The sequence below is a fragment of the Macrotis lagotis genome, chromosome 4, assembly GCF_037893015.1.
Source record: "Macrotis lagotis isolate mMagLag1 chromosome 4, bilby.v1.9.chrom.fasta, whole genome shotgun sequence".
Taxonomy (NCBI): domain Eukaryota; kingdom Metazoa; phylum Chordata; class Mammalia; order Peramelemorphia; family Peramelidae; genus Macrotis; species Macrotis lagotis.
This window is the reverse complement of record NC_133661.1, coordinates 116,822,113-116,847,437: the sequence shown is the minus strand read 5'-3', so window position 1 is coordinate 116,847,437 and position 25,325 is coordinate 116,822,113. Positions and strand designations below refer to the sequence as shown.

Here is a 25,325-nt window from a genome sequence, read left to right as displayed (position 1 = left end):
GAGAAATAAATGTCTGGTAAAGAGGTGAAGACAAAGGAAGAGGCAATTCTTTCTGGGAATGTGATGATGATGTTTTCTTGAAGAAGACCACAACATCAGGGAAGTGATGCCAAGACAAGCATATGAATTAAATTTAAGTAAGGGAGTGCTGGGCTAAGTTACCAGCCTTACTTTCTCCTCCAGAGTCATCAACTGGAGATGAACTTGGATGTGAAGCAATCAGGGTTAAGTGACTTGTCCAAGATCACACAGCTAGTAAATGTCAAGTGTCTGAAGTTAGATTCGAATTCTTATCCTCCCGACTCCAAGGCCAGTGCTCTGTTCCCCTGCACCACATCGCTGGGAATGTGGTAGAGAAATAAAGGTATGATAGAAGAAAACTTGAAGGGAATGTAGTCTAAAGTGAAAGGGTTTTTAAAAGATAGAGGATCTGTGTACATGCTTATGGCTAGTAGAGAATGAACCAGTACACAGGAAAGGATTTACTCTGAAAGAGGACCACTGTAATGAAAATAATGGTTACCAGGACAAGTACCTGTCAGAGGTAAGAAGGGATGGAATCAAGGGCACAGTTGAAAGGGGTTGGCCTTGACAAAGTGAAGGGATATCTCTTCTTTAGAGACCAGAGTAAAGTAAGAAACAAAATTTGGAAGTAAGAAGATAGAGGAGAATTTTGAAGTATGGTATAAAGAAAATGAAAGAGTTCATGGTGAATGACTTAAAATTTCTCAATAAATCAATCAAGCTCTTTATTAACTGTCCACCATGTGCTAGGTACTGAAGATAAAAAGGCAAAAACAAAACAGTCTCTGCTGTCAAGAAACTTTCATTCTATGTTGGAATTAATAACATGATCACCCAAAATAATGCAAAACATATACAAAATAAATACAAAGTAATTTTGATAGGGAAAGGGTGCTAGAAACTGTAGAAACTGACAAATTGAGATTAATTAATTAGCCTTTAGAGAAAGATTCCAAAAGAATCAGGAGAAAGTTATTACAAAAACCTAGGAAAGAGAGAGTATTGAGAAATAAGTACCAAATTCTTTTTTTTAAGATTTTATTTATTTTGAGTTTTACAATTTTCCCCCTAATCTTACTTCCCCCCACCCTCCCCCCTCCAGACAAGGCAATTTGTCAGTCTTTACATTGTTTCCATGGTATACGTTGATCCAAATTGAATGTGATGAAAGAGAAATCATATCCTTAAGGAAGAAACATAAAGTATAAGAGAAATGTTATCGAATTCTTTAAAAGGGTTAAGAAGGATGTGGACTAAAGATGTTAGAATGGGCAATTAAGAGAACTTTAACTGAAATTGTTCTCTATAGTTAACAAAATGATGAAGTTAAAAGCCAGATTACAAGGACTTTAAATTCCAAACAGGACATGCAAGGTCTGAAAAATAAAGTAAGAAGAGTGGAATTGAAGGAACATGCACAAATCTTTTTTTAGGAGTTTGGTTATAAAACAGGAGAAATGAAGGATGAAAACTTGAATCAAATTCACCTAAGAAACAGTTGTTGGAATAAGGTTTTCTACCAAAGAAGATAGCTGCAGTAACCATTAGGAAGGATTACAGTCAATAATGAGGCAATAGAAGGACTGTTAAATGAAGACCCAATTGATATTAGGTAGCATGAATTTAATAACATAATCAGATTCAAATTTAGGCAGAATTTTTTAGATCTATTCTTATAAATTGAATAGGGAGGAAGCATCTTAACTTTGACCAAAATATTTTGTTCCCTACTTATGGAAAATACCTCTTATATTTACCAAGGTTCATAGATTAAGAATTGTAAGGTACCTTAGTGGATATATGTTTAATTAACATCCTTATTTTATGGGTAAGGAAAGAGAGACCCACAGAAATGAATTAATTTGCCCAAAGTCATTTTTCTGTCATCTGTGAAAAAAGGAGTTTGCTTAGCAAATTAGTGATGAAAATAAGATTTTATGTGGTTACATAACCTACTGAAGAAAGTAAAGTATTTCAAGCATTTCATTTAAAAGACAGGTGTTTCTTATCTACTCAATAATGAAGATTATGCAGGACCACTGGCAATTTTGTTAGGTTTAGTCTTGGGATTTGGCAGGGAGTTGGTTCAGATATGTAATTTCAATTTTAAAAATAATTTTCTAATTAACACCTCTTTAAAATATTTGTTTGAGGAAGAGACTTAATTAAATGCTTTATTTAGGGTTTTTATCTGTTTGGGTTTTTTTTTTTTTTTTTACTGTTTATGGAGAGTTGATATAGAACCGGAGATTATGAATGGTGGCATTTAGAAAGTTTAAGAATCACTGACCTGAATGTGTTAAGTGATCTGTCTTGATGACAGGATCTAATTTGAAATTTCAGAAATGTGATTTAGAATTAATTTGTGATGTATTTCTAGTTTCTAAGTGCAGTGACCTGTTATTCTTTCTCTCGCATATAATTAAATAGCAACAACAAAATCTCAGAGAGTCTGTGAGCAGTAGAACAGTCATTGTGCTTTGACATTAGTCACAGAAAGAGTAGTGATCATCATTGTAGTCATCTCCTTATGAGATTCACCTGATTTACATGATTTATCTGAATGTTTGATAACAACCCTATGTAATTTTATCTTCAACAGATTGATGAACTCCCAGAGGGAGCTGTGAAGCCTCCAGCAAATAAATACCCAATCTTCTTTTTTGGCACTCATGAAACGTAAGTCAACAAAAATGCCATCTTCTTTAAAATTGAATAGTTTATAGATTACAACTTTTGTTTTTAAGCGGTAAAATATTGTTGATGGAGTTACAGCTTTAACATGCTATTGAAGTCAATTTAATCAAAACAGAAAACAATGCCTTTTCATGACAGTAGACATTTGAAACAATAAGTAACTGTATGTTAAGACTTTGGTATTGAATGGCATTACTTTTTCAACTAGATATTGGGGTGTGTATACATTCTGTTCCTTTTCTTTTCTTCAAACTCCAAAGACTGGGATAGTCCTGCCTCCTTCTCCAGAGCCATTCTCAATCAGGAGTGTCTCTTCTCTGACCTATTGCTGAACAAGACACAACCTCTTAACATCTCCTCTTCTATCTCTAGAACATGCAAATAGTCTTTTGCAAATTTTCAAAAAAATTTGTTGTTAATATTGTTGTGTTTAAGTGCTTAGAAATATAGGAAAACCAGGGAATGAAAGTAATAAATGGGGGCAAGGATGATTGTGAAGTTTAGCTTCACAGTTATTTTCTTGATTCTACCACTCCAACACATTTTAAATTCTTTTGAAAGTAGGAAGACCTTATCCAGACCTTATATACCTAAAGCTGGTGCTCTGTGATTCTTCTGGAAGGAAACCTGTATCCTAAGGTACCAACTCACTAGACAGCTGTGAACACAGCTGCTAAAGGTGGGCTTTGGGGTATTCAAAGGACTACTTTAGATTCTTTTACATATCGTTAGAAATTTCAAACTGCTTATCTATCACAGCTTCCTCTTTCACAAATACTAGCAAAATTATCCTAGAGCATTTTGCCTAAAATGCTTACCTCACAGGATTGTTGGGATAATCAAATGAAATACTGTATAGGAAGCATTTTGTAAACTTTATAAAGTGCTCTGTAAATGTCAGCTGTTGGTATTTTTATTCCTCATCTCTCCTTTCCCTTGATACAATAGAATCATAGAATTTTAGACCTGGAAGAGGTCTTTGAGATCATCTGGTTCAGCCTTTTAAGATGGCATTAAATGAGAAATGATACTTTAACAAAATATGTCACTTTACTTGCTAGATGAAATAGGAACCTGTTCCACTATTTAAAACAGGAAGTAAAGTTTTTGCCTCCATTTAAAAAAATGTATTTCGGGAATTCCTCTGCATCTAAATTTAGTAGCAATCAAAATGCTTTTTATGAGAAATCTTGGCCACATTTGCCAGAAATTATTTTTGTACATTTTTTAAAGCACATAAAACTTTCAACCCTCTCCAGGAGGCCAATGTGTAAGCATCATTGTTTGAACTTTGCTTCTTAACAGATGACCTGAATTTTTTTCCTTAATTATGATTGCCCTATCCTTGCTACTCTTGCTTCCCAAATGTACAGTTAAACCACCTTTTTTTTCAGCATAGCCTTGAAACATTTCTTATGTCCACATTCATGGATGTCCCACTTCAGCTCAACATGGAAAAACTCTTGGGGAAAATCAAATCCCTGTATAGGTCAAGCTCCACGGAATTGTGCTGTGATAAGCATTGCTTTGGTGCTACTAGATTGTCTAGGATCCAAAATCTTATAGATCTTGAAGTTCAGCAGAGTTGGAGAATCAAGATGATAAAAGAACTCTGAGAATCTGAATATGAGTCTTTTGCTAAGTCTTTGTCTTAGAAACACATCCCCTCCAGACACTGCCATTGCTTTGCAAGCCTCATTTAGATTAGGAGTTTCTTGGTGCCTTGGAGACTATCATTCTCTGAAAGAGAGAATGACATTTTCAGTCCACTTTCTACAAACCCTTTGCTGATGAGCACTTGATTAGATGCAGTAATATCAAAGAATTCAGAGATAGTGTACAACTCTGTACTGTAGGTAATGTGTGTAGAAACTAGGTATAGATTGGGGAGATTTTACAGAGGCACAATGGCTGTAGAAAGATGCAATAAACAAGTAGAGACAAGTAAACTCTTGGTTGGGAGAGAAGACAAGGAGCAAGACATCCTCAGTTCCCTTCTCCTTCCCATTTACTATGCTAACCACTTTACAATTCTTTTCCTATGTGAACTTCACAACAACCCTGAGAGATAGGTATTATTATCCTCATTTTACAGATGAGGAAACTGAAGCTGATTGACTTGCCTAGAGTCATAGAGCTGATAAGAATCTGAGGCTATATTTGAATTGAGGTCTTTCTGATTGCAGATCTAGTACTCCATTCATTGGGTTATCTAGATGTCCCAAATGCAATTTAATTAAAGTGAGCATAGAAAGCAGTTTAAAAAGTATTTTTAAGGGAAGAGATGTAACTGAGGAGGAGTGTTCAGCCTGAAGGGTTTGTACAGAAGGAAGGAGAGGGATATTATTACCAGATGACCAGCTCTCATCCTTTCTGCCTCTTTTACATGCTGACTGTGTAGCTCATATCATTCTTGCCTACCTCTTCCTCTCTCTACCACTGGCTCCCCATAGTTTCTGTGACCTGTTATATTTAATCACTATCATAATATAGGACTCCTAAGGATATAGAGCCTGAGAGAAGTTTCCCCAGATTTGTCTTATACCAGGGATGGCTCCTTGCACAAAATTCCCAATCAAAATTTAAATTGATAAGTGAGGGGGTCGAATCCAGTTCACTTGCAAGTCATAACATCATCTTTCTGATATCATGGTCCTTTTCCAGAACAAAGGACCAACAGTGTGTGGACTAGTTGGAATGAGAAGCTTTTTGGGTAGATAGGTGAGTGGTAGTTTGTGAAGACTGGAAAGGAGAGAGTGAGTTGATAATAGAATGTGAGTGTATTTTCTGGCTCTCAACCTCATATAACTGCCTTTAGTTATTCTTTAGCATTAACTCTCTGATCTATCCAGGACAGAATAACCAGATGTCCTAGGGACTGAAAGTAGGGATTATAACAGATCAGGCAAAAATGAGTTTAGATAGTCTAGAGTCAATCAGGGTTCAAGATAATAAGGGATTAGCTGGAACCCAAACCAGTCCCAAGTAGTAAAGTGCAAATAGTAGCAATAAGATAAGTCATCAGACAGAAAACTGAGAGTCAATCTGTTAAAACCTGTGCAGTCATTCCCAGTTCTTTGCCCATCCTAAGGAAACACAATCTTAGGGCACCTTCATCATCCTCGTCACCCTGCTCAGTTTTTCCAGTTTCTCAGTTTAACTTCATGAGACTTTCTTGAGATTACCCCTAAAATAAGATGCTTTAGGTTTTAATGGACAACAACTCATTAATTGAATATGTGATTCCTGTACAAGGGAATCTCTATACAGGTCCAGGAGTTTCGGTATTGTGTCTTTCATACAGATTTCAGCCATTCATTCAACAAAAATTTCGGTGCTAGGTGAGGATTTTTAAAAAGTCAATGATCTTTACCCTCAAGGACTTAATACCCTAGGAGAGATAGGACATAGGATTATAGATTTCGAACATGAAAAGAGCTTTGAAACCAATAGTCTCCTTTTATAGATGAAATGGAAGCCAATGAAGGCAAGTGAGTTGCCCAGGGTTGTTATATAGCTAGCAAATGAACAAGACAGAATTTGAATCCAGATCATTCTGACTCCCATATCTTATTTCCTAATTCAGGGGAGAGAATTCATATTATCAGAGATTTTTCTTTATCTGGTCTAGGAGGTCATAAAATCACAGAATCTTAGTTAGAAGAGACCTCAGTGATCACCTAATCCAATACATAGCTGAACAATACTCCATCCTATAACACAGTAATTTTGTCTTTTTTTTTAAGACCTCAAGAAGGTAAGGAAACCTAGTATCTCCCAACACATTCCATTCCACTTTGGAATAGCTCTAATCATTAGGGAGTTTTTGTTTCTTTCATCAAGTCAAAATTTACCACTCTGCAACTCTTACTGCTTCTACTTCTGTTTTCTTGGGCTGGCAGAAAGAAATCTTGAATCTAGAGTTAAGAGGACCTGGGTTTAAATCCTGCCTTTGATACAACCTATGTAATGAGCAAATGAATTGACTTCTTTGGGCCTAGTTTCTTCCTCTAAAAAATAAGGGGGTAGATCTAGAAAGTTTCTGAGAGCCCTTCTAAATCTATGATCTTATGAAGTCAAATCCCTTTTGCCCATAGCAACCCTTTAAAGATTTGAAGATAGCTATCATACCTCTCCCAATTCTTCACTTCTCCAGGCTAGACACCTGCCAGTTATTTTAGCCATTCGAATATGCCACAATTTTAAGGCCTTGTCCCCTTCTCCAGTTTATCAATGTTTTTTTTTTTAAAAAGTAGTATCCAAAACCAAACTTAATACTTCAAATGTAGTTTGAATACAACAGAGAACAATAACACCTTCCTAGTTCAGGACACTGCCTCTTAATGTAATCTGAGCTTTTTTTGGCTGGCATATCACACTGTTTGACTGATTCTGAATTTGCAAATTACCCCACTCATATACCTTAAATTATTCATCTGAAATGTCATTTTTTTTGGAAATTTCTTCTTCAGCAATGTTGGCCTTGGTTCTGAAGTGTTTTTGCTTAGATAGCTCCTTAAGAACAGGAACCCTGTTTACCTTTTTTTGTATATCCAAGTCTTAGCACAGTGCCTTCACAGAGCTGGTGCTCAATAAATGTGTATTGATGTGTTCCCATGTCCTAGGTGTTTCATGTGCCATTTGCTGGGAAGGAAAAGAACTAGTGTAACCAAAAAGGATAGTCAGATGAAAAGAGGAAGGTTGGTTTCATCAGTTAGTCTTTGCACTAATCTCTGTTCAGATATCTTTGAGCGTTATTTTCCTTTCCATTATTGCAGTCATTGATATACTTATATTCTTACTTTGATCTCTGTCATTTTATGCAAATGTCAGTCAATCCATAAACATGTATTAAATGCCTACTATGAGCTAGGCACTATTGATACAAATACAGAGAATGAAACATTTTCTATAAACAAGAAACTTACAGCCTAATGAGAAAAACAACAAAGATATATACATATGCATATACATGTGTATGTGAACACACATACAGAATAAATAAAATAAGTATAATGTATTTATGTTCACAAATTTCTCTGAATTCTTCATATTGTCATTCCTTAAGATACAATAATATTCTCTTCTTTCACATGCAATAGGCATATACTTGGTTTCCAATTTCTTGCTACCACAAAAAGTATTGCTCTAAATATTTTGTAAACTTCCCCTTTGTCTTGGGGTTAATTTCCCAGTAGTAGTATTCCTAGGCCAAAGGAAATTCTTTACATTTTTAAGGCCCAGTTCAAATCCCATTTCCTTAATGAAACATCTATTAATTACTCTAGGACGTAATTATCTGTCCCTCACCCTCAAGTTTCTCTAAGTTATAAGTAATACCATTCAATTAAGCCTTTAAATAAAATTAATCTTTTGCATTTTGCTGCAATTGTTGCATGTGTTTTTGTTTTGTCTTCCCAACTAGATTATAAATTACTTTAAGCACAAGGATGCACGATATCTTTTATTTCTTCTGCATCTCTAATCATACTTGTCAGAGTTCTATATAAAGAGTTAAATACATTTTTGTGCTACAGCTGCTAAAAAAGCTAACTCATTTTTTGGATTATATTAGAAGTATATCTAGACTACAGAATCTAATATTCTCATTATATACTTTTAGCATACTGTCTAGAATATAGTGTTTAATGATAAGTAATACTTTATTAGAGGAACCTTGAGAAACTAGAGATTAGAGACCAGTTCAGTGATTGATCTGCAGACTTTGCAATTGAAGGAAAGTGAAAGGAACTGAAACTATTTGGCCTAGAGGAAAGAAGACAAGGGAAATGTGACAACAATCTTTAAATATTTGAAGAGAAAAAATATATAAAGAGAAGGAAAATATATTTTTGTATTATTCTAGAATGCAAATAAACCCAGTGATAGAAGTAGGTTTTTTGTTCAGTATAAAAAAACTTTCTACTAAGCAGTCTCCAAGTCAATAAGCATTTTTATGAACTATTTACTCTTTATCAAGCACTGAGCAAAGCACTGGGAAGATAAATACCAGCAAGATAAAGACAGACTCTGTCCTCCTAGAGGTTACATTTTAATGGGAAGACAAAAAGAAGTAGAAAAGGGATAGGGAGAAAACACATCAAAACAAGGCCCCAGGAAGTTACCTGGTGCTAGACAAGATCAGAATAGTGGGGGCTGGTAGGAAGTGAAGAGATAACTAGTCTGGCTACGCCCTCTTAAATGGAAGTTCAGGGAAACCCTTATCCAATTAGAGGGACAGCTAGTATTTCTGAGGTGTGATTTCTACAGATGATGGTTACCATGAAAATAATTTCTTCATTGGATAAGAATTTGGATAAGGTGAACATTTATGAACCTCAATTTCCTTATCTGTAAAATGTGCATCTTTGCAGAAAAAAAATTATTTCTAAAGTCCCTTCTAACTATAAGTCCTCTGATCTTATGGTCTTTAAATTCTCTTCCAGTTTAGAGATTCCATGGTTGAATTATGAGAGGGTGAGTTCCTAGTGAGAAGACCATACAGAGTTGGCTAATGAATGATTTTAATCTGTATAAGAAGATGTAATTTTATTTAATCAATAGCATTTCTATCTTTTAAGGTCAATGTTTTTCAAGTTTTCTTTTACCAGGGGATAATGATTTTAAAATGTATAGTTGATTTTTACTGTTATATTACATTTTGTATCTAGTGTTGCTATTACTAATATTACTCTATTTTATAAAATTTGTTGGTATGCCAAGAGTCAATGGGTCTTAAAAAGAATAAAATGTTCATTAAAATAAGACTTGGGGGACGGCTAGGTGGCGCAGTGGATAGAGCACTGGCCCTGGAGTCCAGGAGTACCTGAGTTCAAATCCAACCTTAGACACTTAATAATTACCTAGCTGTGTGGGCAAGCCACTTAACTCCATTTGCCTTGCAAAAACCTAAAAAAAAATAATAATAATAAGACTTGGGATAGAGATAGGACCTTTGATTTCATTGAGAGAAGGAACTTCCTGATGAAGAAATCTTACCTATGCAAGTCAGCTCCTCTCTATATCTCATAGCTTATTAAATGGTCTAGAACACTGAAGGATTGAATGATTTATTCAGAGTCATTTAGGTCTTCCTGGCTTCAAGACCAACACTCTCTCTACTATGTCATGCTACAGTAAATCTTAAGAAGATGAAGCATCTTAGAATTATCATCCATTTATTCAGCATCTATTTATTAATCAACCTTTGGTCAACATAACACTGTGCTAGACACTGGGAGCAGTATAGGTTATTTAAATGAAAAATGCTTTGATTATGTTGCTGTTGCATTTACATTTCCTTTGTCTTTTCTGCAGAGCATTTTTGGGGCCCAAAGACCTTTTCCCTTATAAAGAATATAAAGATAAGTTTGGAAAGTCTAACAAAAGAAAAGGATTTAATGAAGGCTTGTGGGAAATAGAAAATAATCCCAGAGTCAAGTTTACTGGATACCAGGTAAATAATTGATAATATTTTCCTTCATATCTCATCTCTTAGTTTTTAGCTTTTATCTGTAATGATCTTTTATTCTTTCTGCTAATTGGTTGATTATCTACTAGGAACACAAACTCTATTCCAGAAGACCAGCTAAATGTTTTCAGTAAATAGTGCTAATGCTGTGAGTGACTATGACTTTAATGTGCAGGTTTCCATCATCAAAACTTGATTGGTCCCTTCTGAATTAAAGCTTCTTCATCTGATCATTGATGTTTAAGTGGCCTCTGGAAGAAATTCTGTGTGCCAGACCTTTCTCTCCAGAGTCTTAAGAATAAGCCAAACTGTTTCTAAGTAAAATGCTTAAAGTATAGCCATTTCTTATCACCATTTCCATGAGAGTATATGTGTCTGTGGAACTTTGCACAATGTAGTTTAGCTGACTTTTATTATTTTTCAGGCAATTCAGCAACAGAGTTCTTCAGAAACTGAGGGTGAAGGAGGCAATACTGCAGATGCCAGCAGTGAGGAGGAAGGTGATAGAGTAGAAGAAGATGGAAAAGGCAAAAGAAAGAATGAAAAAGCTGGCTCAAAACGGAAAAAATCATACACTTCAAAGGTTACAGTGGAGCTTTTCCCATTGTTATTAATGTCACTTGCATGATAAAAATTCTTACTCCCTACTTGTCTCCTTAGTCACTAACAGGTGTTTACTGGGGGCCGGTTCTATGTATAGTCCTGAGTTAAACATACATTCTCCAGAGAATTCAAAAGATGCACATGACGCTGCCACCTAGCCGTTAAAACTCAAAACTGTAGAACAAGAGACCATATTTGTCATTCTACAGGAGCATAAACTCTAATGAAATTGCATCTTAGAGGATGAGATAAACAACCTTTTAGAAAGTGCAAGTAAGACAATGCTTCAAAGTGTGGGGGGCGGGGCCAGAGTCTAAATGTTGACAGAGACAGGGGGGTTTGTCATCTAATTAGGTTTATCATAATTGATTTGTCACACAAGTATAATTGAATACATAAACAACTTGTTCTGTTTAAATTCTATTTCGTGCTTTTGTAATAATGGGTTGGCTATATTTTAAGCATTTCTTCCAAAATGAGTAATAAATATTTATCATCCCTTCATAGACTGAGAGGTCAGTCTACCAACCACATGAAAAGTGTCAAGTAGGTAATAAAATTTAAATTTAGCATTTTTCCTTGTACTATCTTACCTTGGATATGGAGAAACTAGTCGTTTGCAAAATAGAAATCTAGTTTTTTTTGTCCCGCACATCTCGGATTCCATTTAGGCTCAAATTATCTCTAGCTCTGACCTTCATTTCTAAACTCACAGATATATACTTTGAATAACTTAATATGGCTTAATTAGCTCTCATATAGTATTGGTTATACCTTAAATTGTGTTTACTAGTTCATATCTTAAGATATTAAGTATAGAGCAGATATATCTGACCTTAAATATCATTATTTCATTTGGTTATTGATTACTCACCCCCTAATAAAAGATCTAGGGTTGACTGGCAGAAGGAATCATATATTATGATATTAGAGATCAATAATAAATATTCATTTAAAGAGTTCTATTTTTAAATTCTTACTAAGAATTCTAAAAGATATAATGGCACTTTAAAGTTCATAAAATACTTTCCTAATTGCCACCAATGAGGCAAGTAGTATATTATTATTCTCAGTATACAAATGAGGAAACTGAATCAGAAAGGTTGGGTGACTTTTCAAGAGTGACCCAGCCAGGAAGAATTAGAAGAATTAGAAGTAGTGGTCAAACTCAGGTCTCTTTGACCCCAAGTTCAACATTCTCTTCACTCTCCTGATATGTCATATTAGACACATGTTTAGATTCTTGACGCACAAATAAAACTATTAGAAGCTACATTTATCCTCTATAAATTACAAGAAGAAAAATGATAATTACCCTATAAAACATTTAAGTGAGGGGTTTATTTCCTATTCCATGTCACAATCTTAACAGATATTTTAGTTACAAGTGAATGGTGCTGCTCCAAACCCATTCAACTTAAGTCAGATTTATTGAAGTGTCCAGAGAAGCATTGTGGCAAAGTTGATAGAGAGCCAGTCTGAATCCGAAAGCCCTGAGTTCAAGTTCTATCTCAAGTCATCACGTGATGCCCCAGGCAACTCCGTAAAACTATCTCTTTCAATGTATTTGTTGATTTGCATTGACAGAGGAAGCAGCCTCATTAGGAGAATCTCCACCAATCAAATCTAGGCTAGGTCTCAAAAAGAAAAAAATCAGACATGATAAGAACTTTTCCCATTGTTGATTTGGATGAATGAAGAAGGAACTGGTCTACCTAAATTTGACTGCAAAGTGATTAGAAGTTATTATCATTTTTCTCTACATACTTTATGTGATCATTTAAACCAGGCCTGGGAAATGTCCAGCCTATGCGCCATATAAGACCTGCAAAATCATTTGGTCTGGTGCTGCCAAGGCAAATGCAGATAGGACTCAAAATTGAAAAAATCTAGGAGTATTTTATAGGTGAATTATGTTTGACCAAATATAGCAGGCTAATTTTCAAGTTGATAATTTTTCTGGCCCACAAATGATGTTATAAATATCCAAATGGCTCTTAGCTGGTTCCCCACCCTTGATTTAAATTAATACCCTAAACTTGATTCAGATTTTGAACATTCTAATTTCCCCCAAATGTCTTTTAGTTTATTGTATATGCTATTTTCTCACATTTGGTCTTTTATTACAAAATGGTCCTCTTTGGCACCTATTAGACATTTGCTATATTTTTTAAAAGATCATTCACTAGGAAAAAAATGTTTCTTTATTCTTTATTGTAATAATTTCTAAATTATCCAAGTATTTAAATATGGACAATCAAATCTCTGTATATATATATATATGTAAATGTGTATATATATATATATGTATATATATGTAAATATGCTTAAATTCTCTTATCTCATGTGAAAATCACCTAATTTTAACCAAATCATAACTACCATTTTGTGCTTGATTAGTAGTTTTAGTTAAGCAAGATAGAATCTTGTAGAGAATTTAAGTGAATAGTATTTCTTTTGGTTCTGTTACAGAAATTATATATGTTTTAATTGGTTGTGTAGCTAAGCACCAATTTGCTGATCCATTTCTGAAATATTTTCAGTGACTAAATCACTTATCTAACAACATGATGAGGATACTTATAAATCCTTAAAAGAAAAGTGTTATAGAAGTGTCAAGTGGTCTTTTTTTCCTTTAAGACATATTAGTATGGACCTACTTATTAGTGATTTTCAGGTTATTCAGTTAAATAAATCTTGCAGAAAAAGATTAAAAATTAGGCTTTAGCAATTTCTTACTTTTTTCTATTTTGATTTCAAGTACTTAATGACAAGATAATAGGACTCATCCTTGGTTCCTAAGTAGGTATAATTGAAATCATTATATTAATAGTTTTTAACAGTTAGTTTTTCTAATGCCATTCTCAAATTGTATCTTGTGGGGCTTAATCATGAGACAAACTTAAAAGTTTTATCTTGGTCACAAAAGTATAAGTGATAAAAATAAAATACTATGTATTCCATTAATGTAACCCAAAAGGAGATTTAATTCAATTAGTCATATTCTGTTTCCTGTTATGGAAAAATTCTCTACCAAAGACAATGAGTTCACTTAACAGGTTACCTAGTTTGCAATGTAGTCTAAATATACAAACTGTTCTGAGCATCAAGCCAGAGAATTTTAGTGCTATAAGAGACCTGAGAGATCATTTAGTCCTGGTCCTTATTTTCTAAATGATGAAACTGCAATGTATTCTAAATCTACAAACTGTTCTGAGCATCAGATTAGAGAATTTTAGTGCTATAAGAGACCTGAGAGATAATATAGTCCAGGTCCTTATTTTCTAAATGATGAAACTAAGTCCAAGAATGGTTGAATGACTCTCCCAAGGTCATTAGATATGATTGTTCTAGGACTATTTAAAGCTTGCTTTCTCCCCCGACTCCCAACTTAGTTTTTCCTCCTGTACTACATTGCATCAAAGAAAGTCTCTCCAACAGTGAACTTCCCCCAAAATAGAGAAAACTTTTTGATGCCCCATCTGATAGAATTCTCGTGCTTTCTAACTTGAATTTTAGCTTTTGACTGTTGTATTTAACCTGTCTAAATGTTTAGAAATCCTCTAAGCAGTCAAGGAAATCTCCAGCAGATGAAGATGACAAGGACTGCAAAGAAGAAGAAAATAAAAGTGGCTCTGAGGCTGGAGATGCAGGCAATGACACAAGAAACACATCTTCAGACTTGCAGAAAACCAGTGAAGGGGTAATTCTGTGCTTATACTACTATTCTCTGACTTTTCTTTATATTAGAAATTCTTTTGCTTGAGAAACAGGGCCCTTCTGTCAATAATATTCCTACCACCAGCAAAATCTAAAGAATATTAGGTATAATAAATACTGCTAAATAGTGAAATGCAAAACTGTTCATAAATGTGTGCGCAGATAGATAGTTCCCCTGGGTATTAGAGCCAGAGGACAGAAATTAGCTTAATAGGACTTGTTCCTGAGGATTGGAACTTGACATCATATTTACATATTTTTTCTTAGAGGAAGGTGTTAAATTCTTCAAAGCTATATTGAAATTGTTAAGTACCACTCTATATCTGACATTAGTATTTCTCTAAATTAAATTAAATTTCAATCAATTAAATTTCCAGTAGCATAAGTAATAAAACATTATGGCTGATTTTTCTCCCTCAGAATTTATTAGAGTATACATGAGAACAAGTTTTTTTCACATTATCTGTTTTGGCTGTATATGAAACTCAGACTAATTTCTGAAGTCAACCAGAGTTCTATCTTTGTAGGAATATTACTGAAAAGGAAAATTTGTTCATAGGAATTTTCCAGCTATCTGTCCTATTATACTGTCTTGGGAAATTAGTTGGTAACCATTTTAAAATAGTAAGATTAATTGGCCATGAGATGGCACTATTTGCATACTACTAAAATATAGGCCCATACATTACAATGTCGCACAGTTTGGTATTATCACAATACTATTGTTATAATTTCACTTGCATTCATTCTCTGAATTAATTTAGCAGAGCAGATATATTTCAGTGAGGCAGAAGAGTATTTCAGGCTAATATATTTCATAATAAAATTAGAGATATGGGCAGAACTTAGCAGTTTCAGTGCTTTTTCTCTCAGAGACTAACTTGAAGAGCCCACTTAAAATGGAAACATTGGATGTTTTAGATAGCCCTGAAAATATTGTAGGATTAGGTTTGGATTTTTTAAAGGATTTCCAACTTTTCTCTTGAAAGCAAAAATATAAACTATGAGAGAGCTACAAATGATTAAATATACTTATTGCAATACAAATGATTAAATATACTTATTGCAATATACTTAGTAATGCCTACATATTTGGGGAAAATAAATGGCCTTTTGATGATTTTGAATTTTGCATCAAAAGGTTATGGATTTTAAGGGCCTTGTTAAGGGGCTAAACTTTGAATTATGCATAAACCTCAGTGTTTTGGGGTTTTCTTGTGGTGGTGGTGGTAGTAGTGGCGGTTATTGTTTTGTAGCTTAGTTCTTTTAAGAAAAAATTTGAACTTCCTTTAATTTTTAGGAACTTCTGTAAATTAAGCTGCTCAAGATGACCCCTGAGGGGTCTTTTGTTCACCTGATTTTTACAGAACTCATATGCTGTGAGCTGCTTATATTGATTAAAATGATGGTTTTACTCAAAACAGATATTGAAATATTTGGAAGAGGATTTAGACATTCAATGGTATTAAAAAAAATCTTGTGTTCTGATCACTTTCTTGGTTAGAAGCAGCTGAGTATCATTGGGCATGATATTGCACTTGGAACCAAGGAGATCTGGAGATCTAAATTCATAACCTGCATTAGCCACTTAACCTCTTTGTGTTTTTGTTTCCTTATCTGTAAACTGGGGATAATGACAGCACCTCCCTCCCATGATTATTGTGAGGATCAAATGCAACAAAATATGTAATTTATAAATTGTAAAGCATATAAATGCTAGTTGTTGTTGTTATTAATTTCTTAGAATATGCTAGCCCCCTTGTGTCTGTAAACCAGGCATGTTGTTGCTCCTAAAGTGTTAGTTCCATATGGATAGTAGGGGTAGTTTTCTGTAGGTGTGAGTAGAGCTATGGTAGAGTCCTTGGAGTCTGCGTATGAATTTGTCAACCATGTATAGGATAGACTGATGTGGTGAGAAATTTGAGGCAGAGAAATCAGTTAGTTTGAGGAGCTTCTAAGTGGATATTAAGATCCATTAGTAAAAGAATAGGAGCTCAAGAGGAAAGAAAGATGGTAAGCCAAGGACTGAATTCCTTAAGAAAGAATAGAGCATAATCTGGTAGCTTGTAACTACAATAACATGGTAAAAATGAAAAATTTTGATTGAATAGGCTGAAAAAGAAGAAACCCTGCAAAGTCACAATCAATATATTACAGCCTTGAGAAAGTATCTATATTGGCAATTATAATGCAATTCCTATTTGTATTGTAGATATGTAAAGTTGATAAGGGACAGACTGGGGGGCGGCTAGGTGGTGTAGTGGATAAAGCACCGGCCCTGGAGTCAGGAGTACCTGGGTTCAAATCCGGTCTCAGACACTTAATAATTACCTAGCTGTGTGGCCTTGGGCAAGTCACTTAACCCTGTTTGCCTTGCAAAAACCTAAAAAAAAAAACAAAAAGATAAGGGACAGACTGTTCTCTGTGCCCTTCTTATTTGATTATCCATATCTACAATGACTTATTAAAGAACGAAATTCCTGCATGTCATCATGTCTCAAGAATTAATAGATTTGCATTCCTATTTCTCAGAAAGGGACAGATAACATATGGAAATAAAAAATAAAGGTCACTGTAGGTTGGTCAAGATATACAAATCTTGGAGATTCACTCTTTGATTTAGCAGAAGTAGGCTGGAGGCAGATGTCCTAATGATTGTCTGTGCCAGTTGCAGTGGGATGATGAGGACTAAAATTTGAGCAAGAAAGAACCATGTGCCTTTAGGTAGAGAGACTATTACTCCTAGAGGAAAGAAATTGATAACCGTTTACACCAAGGGCCCAAACCTCCTTTGTTCCTAAGTGTACTTATTTTTAAACAGGACTTTGGGAATATCTGTTCCCACCCCTATATAGTGTCTTACAGGTGAGGAAATGAGGTGAACATGGTTAAATGACGTGCCCATGTCACATAGCTAGTGAATAGAATCTGTGGTCTGATTCAGATTCAAGAAGATGAGTCTTCCTGACTCCAGGTCCAACATTCTATCCATTGTAATCTATGTGTATGTGTGTGTGTATGTTTGTGTGTCTGTGTGTATATATATAATATATATATATATATATATATATATATATATAATCTATAGAACCTTATCTCTAAACTCTTATCTTTATATTTTCTATGAAAGATGGAGAGATTCCTAAAGACCCTCCAACACTCTTACCAGGACCACTATTAATTAAGGCCCAAATCATTTAAGGATTTTTATATTTTCTCAAGATACAAATGGATACTTAGTGAAAGCTATAGAATAAAGAATTTGAGTAATTTAATCAGTGCCCTTTTATTCCAATATATTTGCCCTCTAATACATATATATATATATATGTATATATATATATATATATATATATATATATATATATATATATATATATCTCAACACATTCATACCCGCCCATCTTGCCCATGTTCTTCCATAAGTTCACTTTAGTATATCCACCCAGTTGTGTTGGGGCTTTCCCCATGGTCTCCTTAAATTGCATAAATACAATGTAAAGTGCAGTATATTATGAAGAGAGTAGGCTGTTTATCTGTTGTCCCTGACTCACCTTTTTTTTTCCTGATCATCCATTTTGGCATCTTCTCCATTGCTTCTCCTGTTTTATCTTGTTCATTGAGTACTGAGGTTTGTTCATGCCCACCGTTGTTTCATTCACCATTCATTTCTTCATGCCCATCCTCTCCATTGCCCTTTGGGTCACCCTCTGCCTTCTTCAGAGACCATAAATGTTCCATGATTTCTGACTATACAGTATCACCATAAAGAAGAACATTGATGTTTAAAAAGATGGACCTTTATTTCAGTGAATAGCTTGATGTTATTAAAGTAATTTTGTAATTTCCCAAAGGCAGTAATCCTATATTTCCTCTGCCTGTTCAATTCCGAGAACAGCTTGTTATCTACTTTCAGTCCTGAACAAGATATAAATATACTGATGGGCAAGTTTTGTGTCATTATTCCTTCAGTTGCACACCATAATCTGAATAAAAAGGGTTCTTCATCCACTTGCTTTTTTCTGATGTGGAGAGTTAGACCACTTTTCTGAGTGATACTGGGTATCATTTAGGACACTTTACATTGTATACAAATAGGGAGATTCTATGCTTTTAAGTAAATAAAAGCAGTCCCTTTTATATTTTCACATATCATTTTTGCTCAGGGCAAGATATTCCACCATTCCATTTTAGAAAGTAAGAAGATGAGGATTTTAGCTGTTAATACAGATAGAGTTTAAAATCTCTGTATGGGGCTTTGTATGACTCTGGCCATTACAGCTGTTGTATCAACCCTCTTAATCCAGACCGCAACCCTCATTTCCTTTAGCTTGGAAGGCCGCCACAGAGTGAGAATGGGGCTCTCAACAGAGAGGTGACTAGATTAAAAGGGTGCCAGGATTCTCTAGTTGTCTCTAATTAATTCTAATTATCATTTCTGCCTTTTGTGTTTCACTGTCACAGAGAACATAATGTTATTAAAATCCACCTGGGTTATTTGGTAAGTGGGGGATAGGAAATCCTACTGTCTATCAAAGAATATACTCTAAAGTTGAATTCTCTTTCACTCATTCTGGAAAGAAATTGCTCATGAGAGATATAACCTGTAACCAACTAGAAGAATATGGGCAGGAACCCTCTCTATCAACTAACTAGTTCCTCATTTTGGATCAATCTCAATGTCATTTACTTGCCAGAAGAAGGACCAAAATCAGAGAAAGGGCTTGATCTTCTAAGTAGGGTGAAGGGTCAGTATGTATACAGCCACCCTCAACCCTAGAGATGACAGTAGCAGATGTGGCTCAGACCCCAAACAATAGAGAACTGTGCAAGCCATGCAGGTCTGACATGAAGGATGTTAATTCTCTTGCAACCCCAAGAGCAGTTCTCTTTTTCAATAGAGACTAAACCACAGATTTACTAAGAAAGACACCACATTTGTTGCCACTGATCCCTATATCTCATAGGTCTCTATAAAGGTCTCTTACTCTGGAGCTACTTACCCCTTTGAGACAGATTTTTTTAAATTTTGTGTTTTATTTCTGGTTTAAATTTTTTTTTTTTTTGTTTTTTTAATTTTATTGGCCGGGGCAGAGGGAGTTATCACCTGGAAGTTCCAAGTCAACAGTGAACCTAGGGATATATTGTAGTTATGTATTAAGGGTGGGGTGGGGTAGAGTAGGGTATGTGCCTAAGCACCCTAGCATCCTATTATGGGAGGTCTCTATTCTCTTACAAAGAATTATTGATTTGGGTTACAAATTAATGCTTATAAATTGTGATGAAATACTATGAAAAGGAATTTATATGCAGCTGTGGACTCTTTCATGGTAACATAAAAGATACTGGAGAAGGTATTTAGGAAAAAAGGAAATTTTAGTTGGTACATTAAGTTACCAAACACTGAGGAGGGGTTCCATGATTGCTGAAAAGATCTCCTCAATTTTGTCTGAAGTCTTATGTGCTCAGAGTCACCAATAGGGTAATTTTCAGAGACTGAAGATTTTAACGAGGGGAAATATTTAGTAGGCATGAACAGGATTAGCAGTATCATTCCACCAGGGCTGGAAAAGAAAACCTGTGTTCTGACTTTTTTGTCTCTAGTAGGAGGACGTGCCCCACTATATATATTTATTTATTTGCTGATCCACTGTCTTCTCATTGAAGATAATTGACAAAATTTTGTCATTTGAAGATGACTGGTTGAGTTATATGTAGAGTAGACCTATACTTACAACCTAAGTCTTGTGCTTTAAAAGGGGAGTAGTGAGACCAAAAGTGGGGAGGAGAACTGAATTGAATAGATGGAAAAGCTTCAAAAGCTGCTTTTCAGAGAGATTTGAATCCTTGGTAAAGGAAATGAAGCTTACACATCTGCACAACTCTTAAGGGAGCCTCTAATCCCCCAGAATGTCAGCTGTGGAGAGGCATTGGTAGAACCTCTTAGACAGAGAAACAGTGGAGATCTCAGAGTGGTAACAACATAGCCCCAGGAGAAGAGGGAGTGCCAGACTCTTCAAGGTAAAAGCAGTCAAGGAGAGTGAGAAAATGAGGAGAGTTCCCAGGCAGAGAAAAGGAAGTTTCTATGCCAGGGAGAAGCAAATACGAACCTAGCCTTTCATTAGTAGGGAGTTAGCTTTGCAATAAGAAAGCAGTCCCAACCACTAGAGACTGTATAACACTGTAATAGGTCCCCCAAGACAAGGTGACCCTTTGAATTGCTTTTTGTTTAATGTGCTCTGCTTGGAGTCCTTTGAGGTTTGTTTGTTTGTTCTTTGCATTTTCTGTGGTATGAAACAAAGGCTATATTGGATAGACATTCTTGGGGGTTTTTTTGGTTTGTTTGTTAGGTTTTTTTGCAAGGCAAATGGGGTTAAGTGGCTTGCCCAAGGCCACACAGCTAGGTAATGATTAAGTGTCTGAGATCGGATTTGAACCCAGGTACTCCTGACTCTAAGGCAGGTGCTTTATCCACTATGTCACCTAGCTGCCCTGAATATACATCCTTAACCTGAGTGCTTACGTATAAAGTTTTTACATTTTCTGTAGAACCCTAGACATAAACCAAAATTGTGTATTTCCTAGGATTTGGAATTGGAAATAAAGAGTGATTTTGTGAGAGACCTTCCGTGATTAAACCATGTCATTGTAAATCCAGAGCTGATGCTAGGACATAGAGGTTATGCACAAAATTATAATAATTTAAATTCCTTCACTGTGGGTTATTTTACAATAACATTTTAATTATTTTCAGGCTATTCTTTTAGTTTAAAAAATCATTTTGGGGGAAGCTAGATGGAGCAGTGGATAGAGCACCAACCCTGGAGTCAAGACCTGAGTTCAAATTTGGATCAGATACTTAATCATTACCTAGCTGTGTGACCTTGGGAAAATCACTTAAACCCACTGCCTAGCCAAAAAAAAATCATTTTAAAGGAAAATATATTGTTAACCAATTATTAAAATGAATTTCATTGCACTTCAGTTTCATTCCATTTAGACAATATTAAATTAACAAGATTTTGCCATAGATGAAGATAGCAGATAGCTTTGCTTGCTTCTTTTATTAGGATCACTGTAAAAGTAGTTGAAAAGCTTAATATCAACTACCATTTTGTTAGCCCTGCAAGCTCAAATCCATAATTCTTGTTTTTTTGTTGTTTTTTGAAAGGCAATGGGTTTAAGCCGCTTGCCCAAGGCCACTTAGCTAGATAATGATTAAGTGTCTGAGGCAGGAGTTGAACTCAGGTATTCCTGACTCCAAGGCCGGTGCTCTATCCACTGTGCCACCTAACCGCCCTTCAAATCCATAATTTCTGATGAGGTCCTCTGTGTGATTTTACAGAAAGGAAATTAATAGAGCTCCTTTCTGCCACGGTTATTTTAGACCCTACAGAAGATAGCCTACCAGTTGGTTAACAGTTGTTGGTTTTATATCCCATGCCCCTCTGATACAAAGGAAAAAGATCTCAGGACAGTTAATACATTAATTAATTGAGTCTTTTTATTTTTCATAGTATTGTTGTATAAGACTATTAACCTACATTTGCATGATATTTTAATGTTTAATGTTTACAGAACACTTTGCCTAACAACAATATTATGAAAATATTGAAGTATCATTTTCTGCATTTCATAGATGACATTATTTCTTAAATTTTCCAAAATGTATTCAACACTCAACTGTGTTAGTTGAAAGTGACTGCAGTAAATAAGTTCAAGCCAAATTCAGTAGGGAAATTTATCTTAATAATGTTTCAGTGTTATTACTGCTTCGAATACTGAAATCCTGTATTAGTGCAATTCTTTAAAGGAAATCATTATACGCTTGGTTTGGTATAATGATTTTACTAGGCTTAGATCTGGTTATTGAAGTTTATGCTTGAATTTTATCTCAGAATTTACTATGCCTTCTATATATTGGTGAGGATAATTTTTGATTAAGAGTAAGATACTTTATTGTATTTACACAAGAAATGTCTTTGTGAATGAAAGAAAAAAATAGTTGGGAAAAGTTAATCATTAGAGAGAAAATACTTTCTCATCTAATCCCAAATCCAAGGTACTAAGTATATTTTAAATGATCACTCTAGAATATAATTATTACACCTAAATTTTGAATTACATAATATTTCATTCATTATATTATTTAAAAGATTCATTAAGGGGTGACTAGGTGGCGCAGTGGATAGAGCACCGGCCCTGGAGTCAGGAGTACCTGAGTTCAAATCCGGTCTCAGACACTTAATAATTACCTAGCTGTGTGGCCTTGGGCAAGCCACTTAACCCCATTGCCTTGCAAAAACTTTAAAAAAAAAGATTCAATGAAAAATACCTTTTGATGCTATTTGTAATTACTAAAGTTCACAAATAAACTGGTACCCTAAAAAACCTTGAGTTTTTCCATATTAAACATGTTTACTGATCCAGAGAGCATTATAATGTTTACTTTTCATTTTCATCTATGCTACCTGGCTTATGGTCTTCACAGCTTTCTGGTGTAATAAGTAGGAACAAGTACAATGAGGAGACCTATAAGACCACTTCCAGTTATAAATCTAGGATCTAGGAACTCTATCAGTAGCAGAATAAGAATATGAATTCATTAATCCCTATTCTTGAATCAAAATCTCCAGATAACTAGAGTACTAGAATATGAATTCAGTGATTTCACTTTCTGAGTTAAGTACTCATTCTAATTAATCAACTTTAACTATTTTTGTTAAAAGGATAAATTTAGCAAAATTCTCACTAACTTCTGTCTTTGAGAAATTGTGGAGAGATCACTAGATAACTGTTTGGTTAAATGTACATCTTGTAAATCAAAATGGTAAATTAAAGAGCACTGTTACCTTGTTACCAAACAGTGAAATGTTATCAACTGGATGTTTATGAAACTGCAGTTATTTCATTTTCTACAAATCTTTCTTCTATCTACAATCCCTGTGAGAGAAATTCTATGACTTTGACCCATTTAGATCCTAATTAAATTACATCTCTAATAATGTATGAATCGACCTTAGATGTCTACTTGATTATTTTAAAAAATCAATGAACAGAAAAAAGGGGAAGTCTGAGAAAGTAGGGAGTCATAATTGTGGACTCTCATTTGCTAACTAGACAACTCATTACATAACTTGTAAGATTATCATATTATATTTCTTATTTGATTTTAAAATATATCAATATTAATATATATCTAACTAAAGATGAATAGTGATTTGCCTAATATCACATAGTGAGTCAATGAAAAATATTTTCATTCTTATGCTCTTTACCAGTCTGTACATGTAATATTATAAAAAGATTATTAGTGCAAAGATGTTTATTTAGTAATAGCTTCACACACACACACACACACACACACACACACACACACAAAATAATATAATACACAATAGTAAGGCTATCTTAAGTGCCAAAATATCCTTAACTTTACAATAATTGACCATGTATTAGGACATAGAGATATTGCAAATAAATGTAAGAAAGTAGAAATAGTAAACACATCCTTTATAAACTGTAATGCAATAAAGATAGTAATTAGTTCATGAAGCACAAACAAAATACACAGACCCAAATGGAAGCTTAGTAATGAAATCTTAAATAGCAAGTGGATCAAAGAATAAGTCCTAGAAACAATAATTATGTAAAAAAGCAATGGTAATGACAAACATATCAAATATTCCGGAATAAATACAGTTGAAACAGTCCTTCCTAGAAAACTTATATCCCCCTAAACCATAAATTAACAAAACAGAAAAAGAAAGAAAGCATTGATGACCTAAAACATAAGCCTATAAAAGTAGAAATCTAACCAATCACCAAAACCAAAATAAGGACAAAAAAGAAAAAATCAAAATTAAAGGAGAGGTCAATTAGAAATTTTTTTTGAAAATACTTGAAAATTATAAAACAACAAAAGGCTCATTCTTTGAAAAAGACTAACAAAATTGGTAAATCATTAGCCAATCTGGTTAAAAAGAGGACCGAAAACTAAATCAAAAAACTAGCAAATGAACATATGGAATTCACAACAAAATCAGAACAGATAAAAAGAATCTACTATGCAGAGTTCTGTGCAACCAAAACTAAGAACAAAAAGGAAATAGAGGATTACCTTTAAATCTGTAAAATGCCAAAAATTACAAAGTATCACAGAGAGATATTAAATAATCCAATGTCAGAAAAGTAAATAGAAATGGTAATAAAGAACTACTAAAGAGGGGGAGAGAAAGAGAAATTCCAATTGTGATAGAATTACAAGAGAATGCTGGAAAAATTTTAAAGAACAATTAATACCAATATTATTCAAATCATTTTCAAAATTTGTTGAAGAAAGCACTCTACCAAACCTCTTTCATGAGATGGAATATAGTCCTAAGTAAGATATATAGATCAATATTATTAATGAATATCAATTAAATTTTTAAAATAAAACTCTATAGTCAGTATGCAGCAATTTATCTAAATAAATAATTAATTGTTACCAATTCCCTTAATTCTAGTGTCTTCTTTCTGTTGATATTTTTCCTCAATTTATCATGTATAAAGTTTGCTTGCTCAAGATTGTTTGTGTTTTTTTTCCCTCATTAGACTATGAAATCCTTGGGAGAAGAAACTAGCTTTTTCCTTTCTTTGGGAAGATTTCCCATAGGATTTAGAGCCAAAACTGGCCCAATGATTTTGATTTTGAGAGGTGTGATTTTGATTTTGAGAGCTGTGACAAGTTCATTCCAAGCACTTTATATTAGGTTGCCCTGAACAGACACAAAGGTGGGAGATGAAATGTTGAGTTTGAGAACTTCAA

General features: G+C 34.3%; 1 protein-coding gene across 1 annotated transcript in view; it reads left to right on the top strand.

The window, feature by feature from the left end:
* HDGFL3 (HDGF like 3) overlaps nt 1–25,325 on the top strand; it is a 107,994-nt gene that overhangs the window by 55,319 nt on the left and 27,350 nt on the right. Inside the window, exons 2-5 of the mRNA XM_074233973.1 lie at nt 2,627–2,703; nt 10,039–10,177; nt 10,617–10,775; nt 14,352–14,498. Coding sequence (XP_074090074.1) covers nt 2,627–2,703; nt 10,039–10,177; nt 10,617–10,775; nt 14,352–14,498 — 522 coding nt within the window. The remainder of the gene's footprint in view (nt 1–2,626; nt 2,704–10,038; nt 10,178–10,616; nt 10,776–14,351; nt 14,499–25,325) is intronic.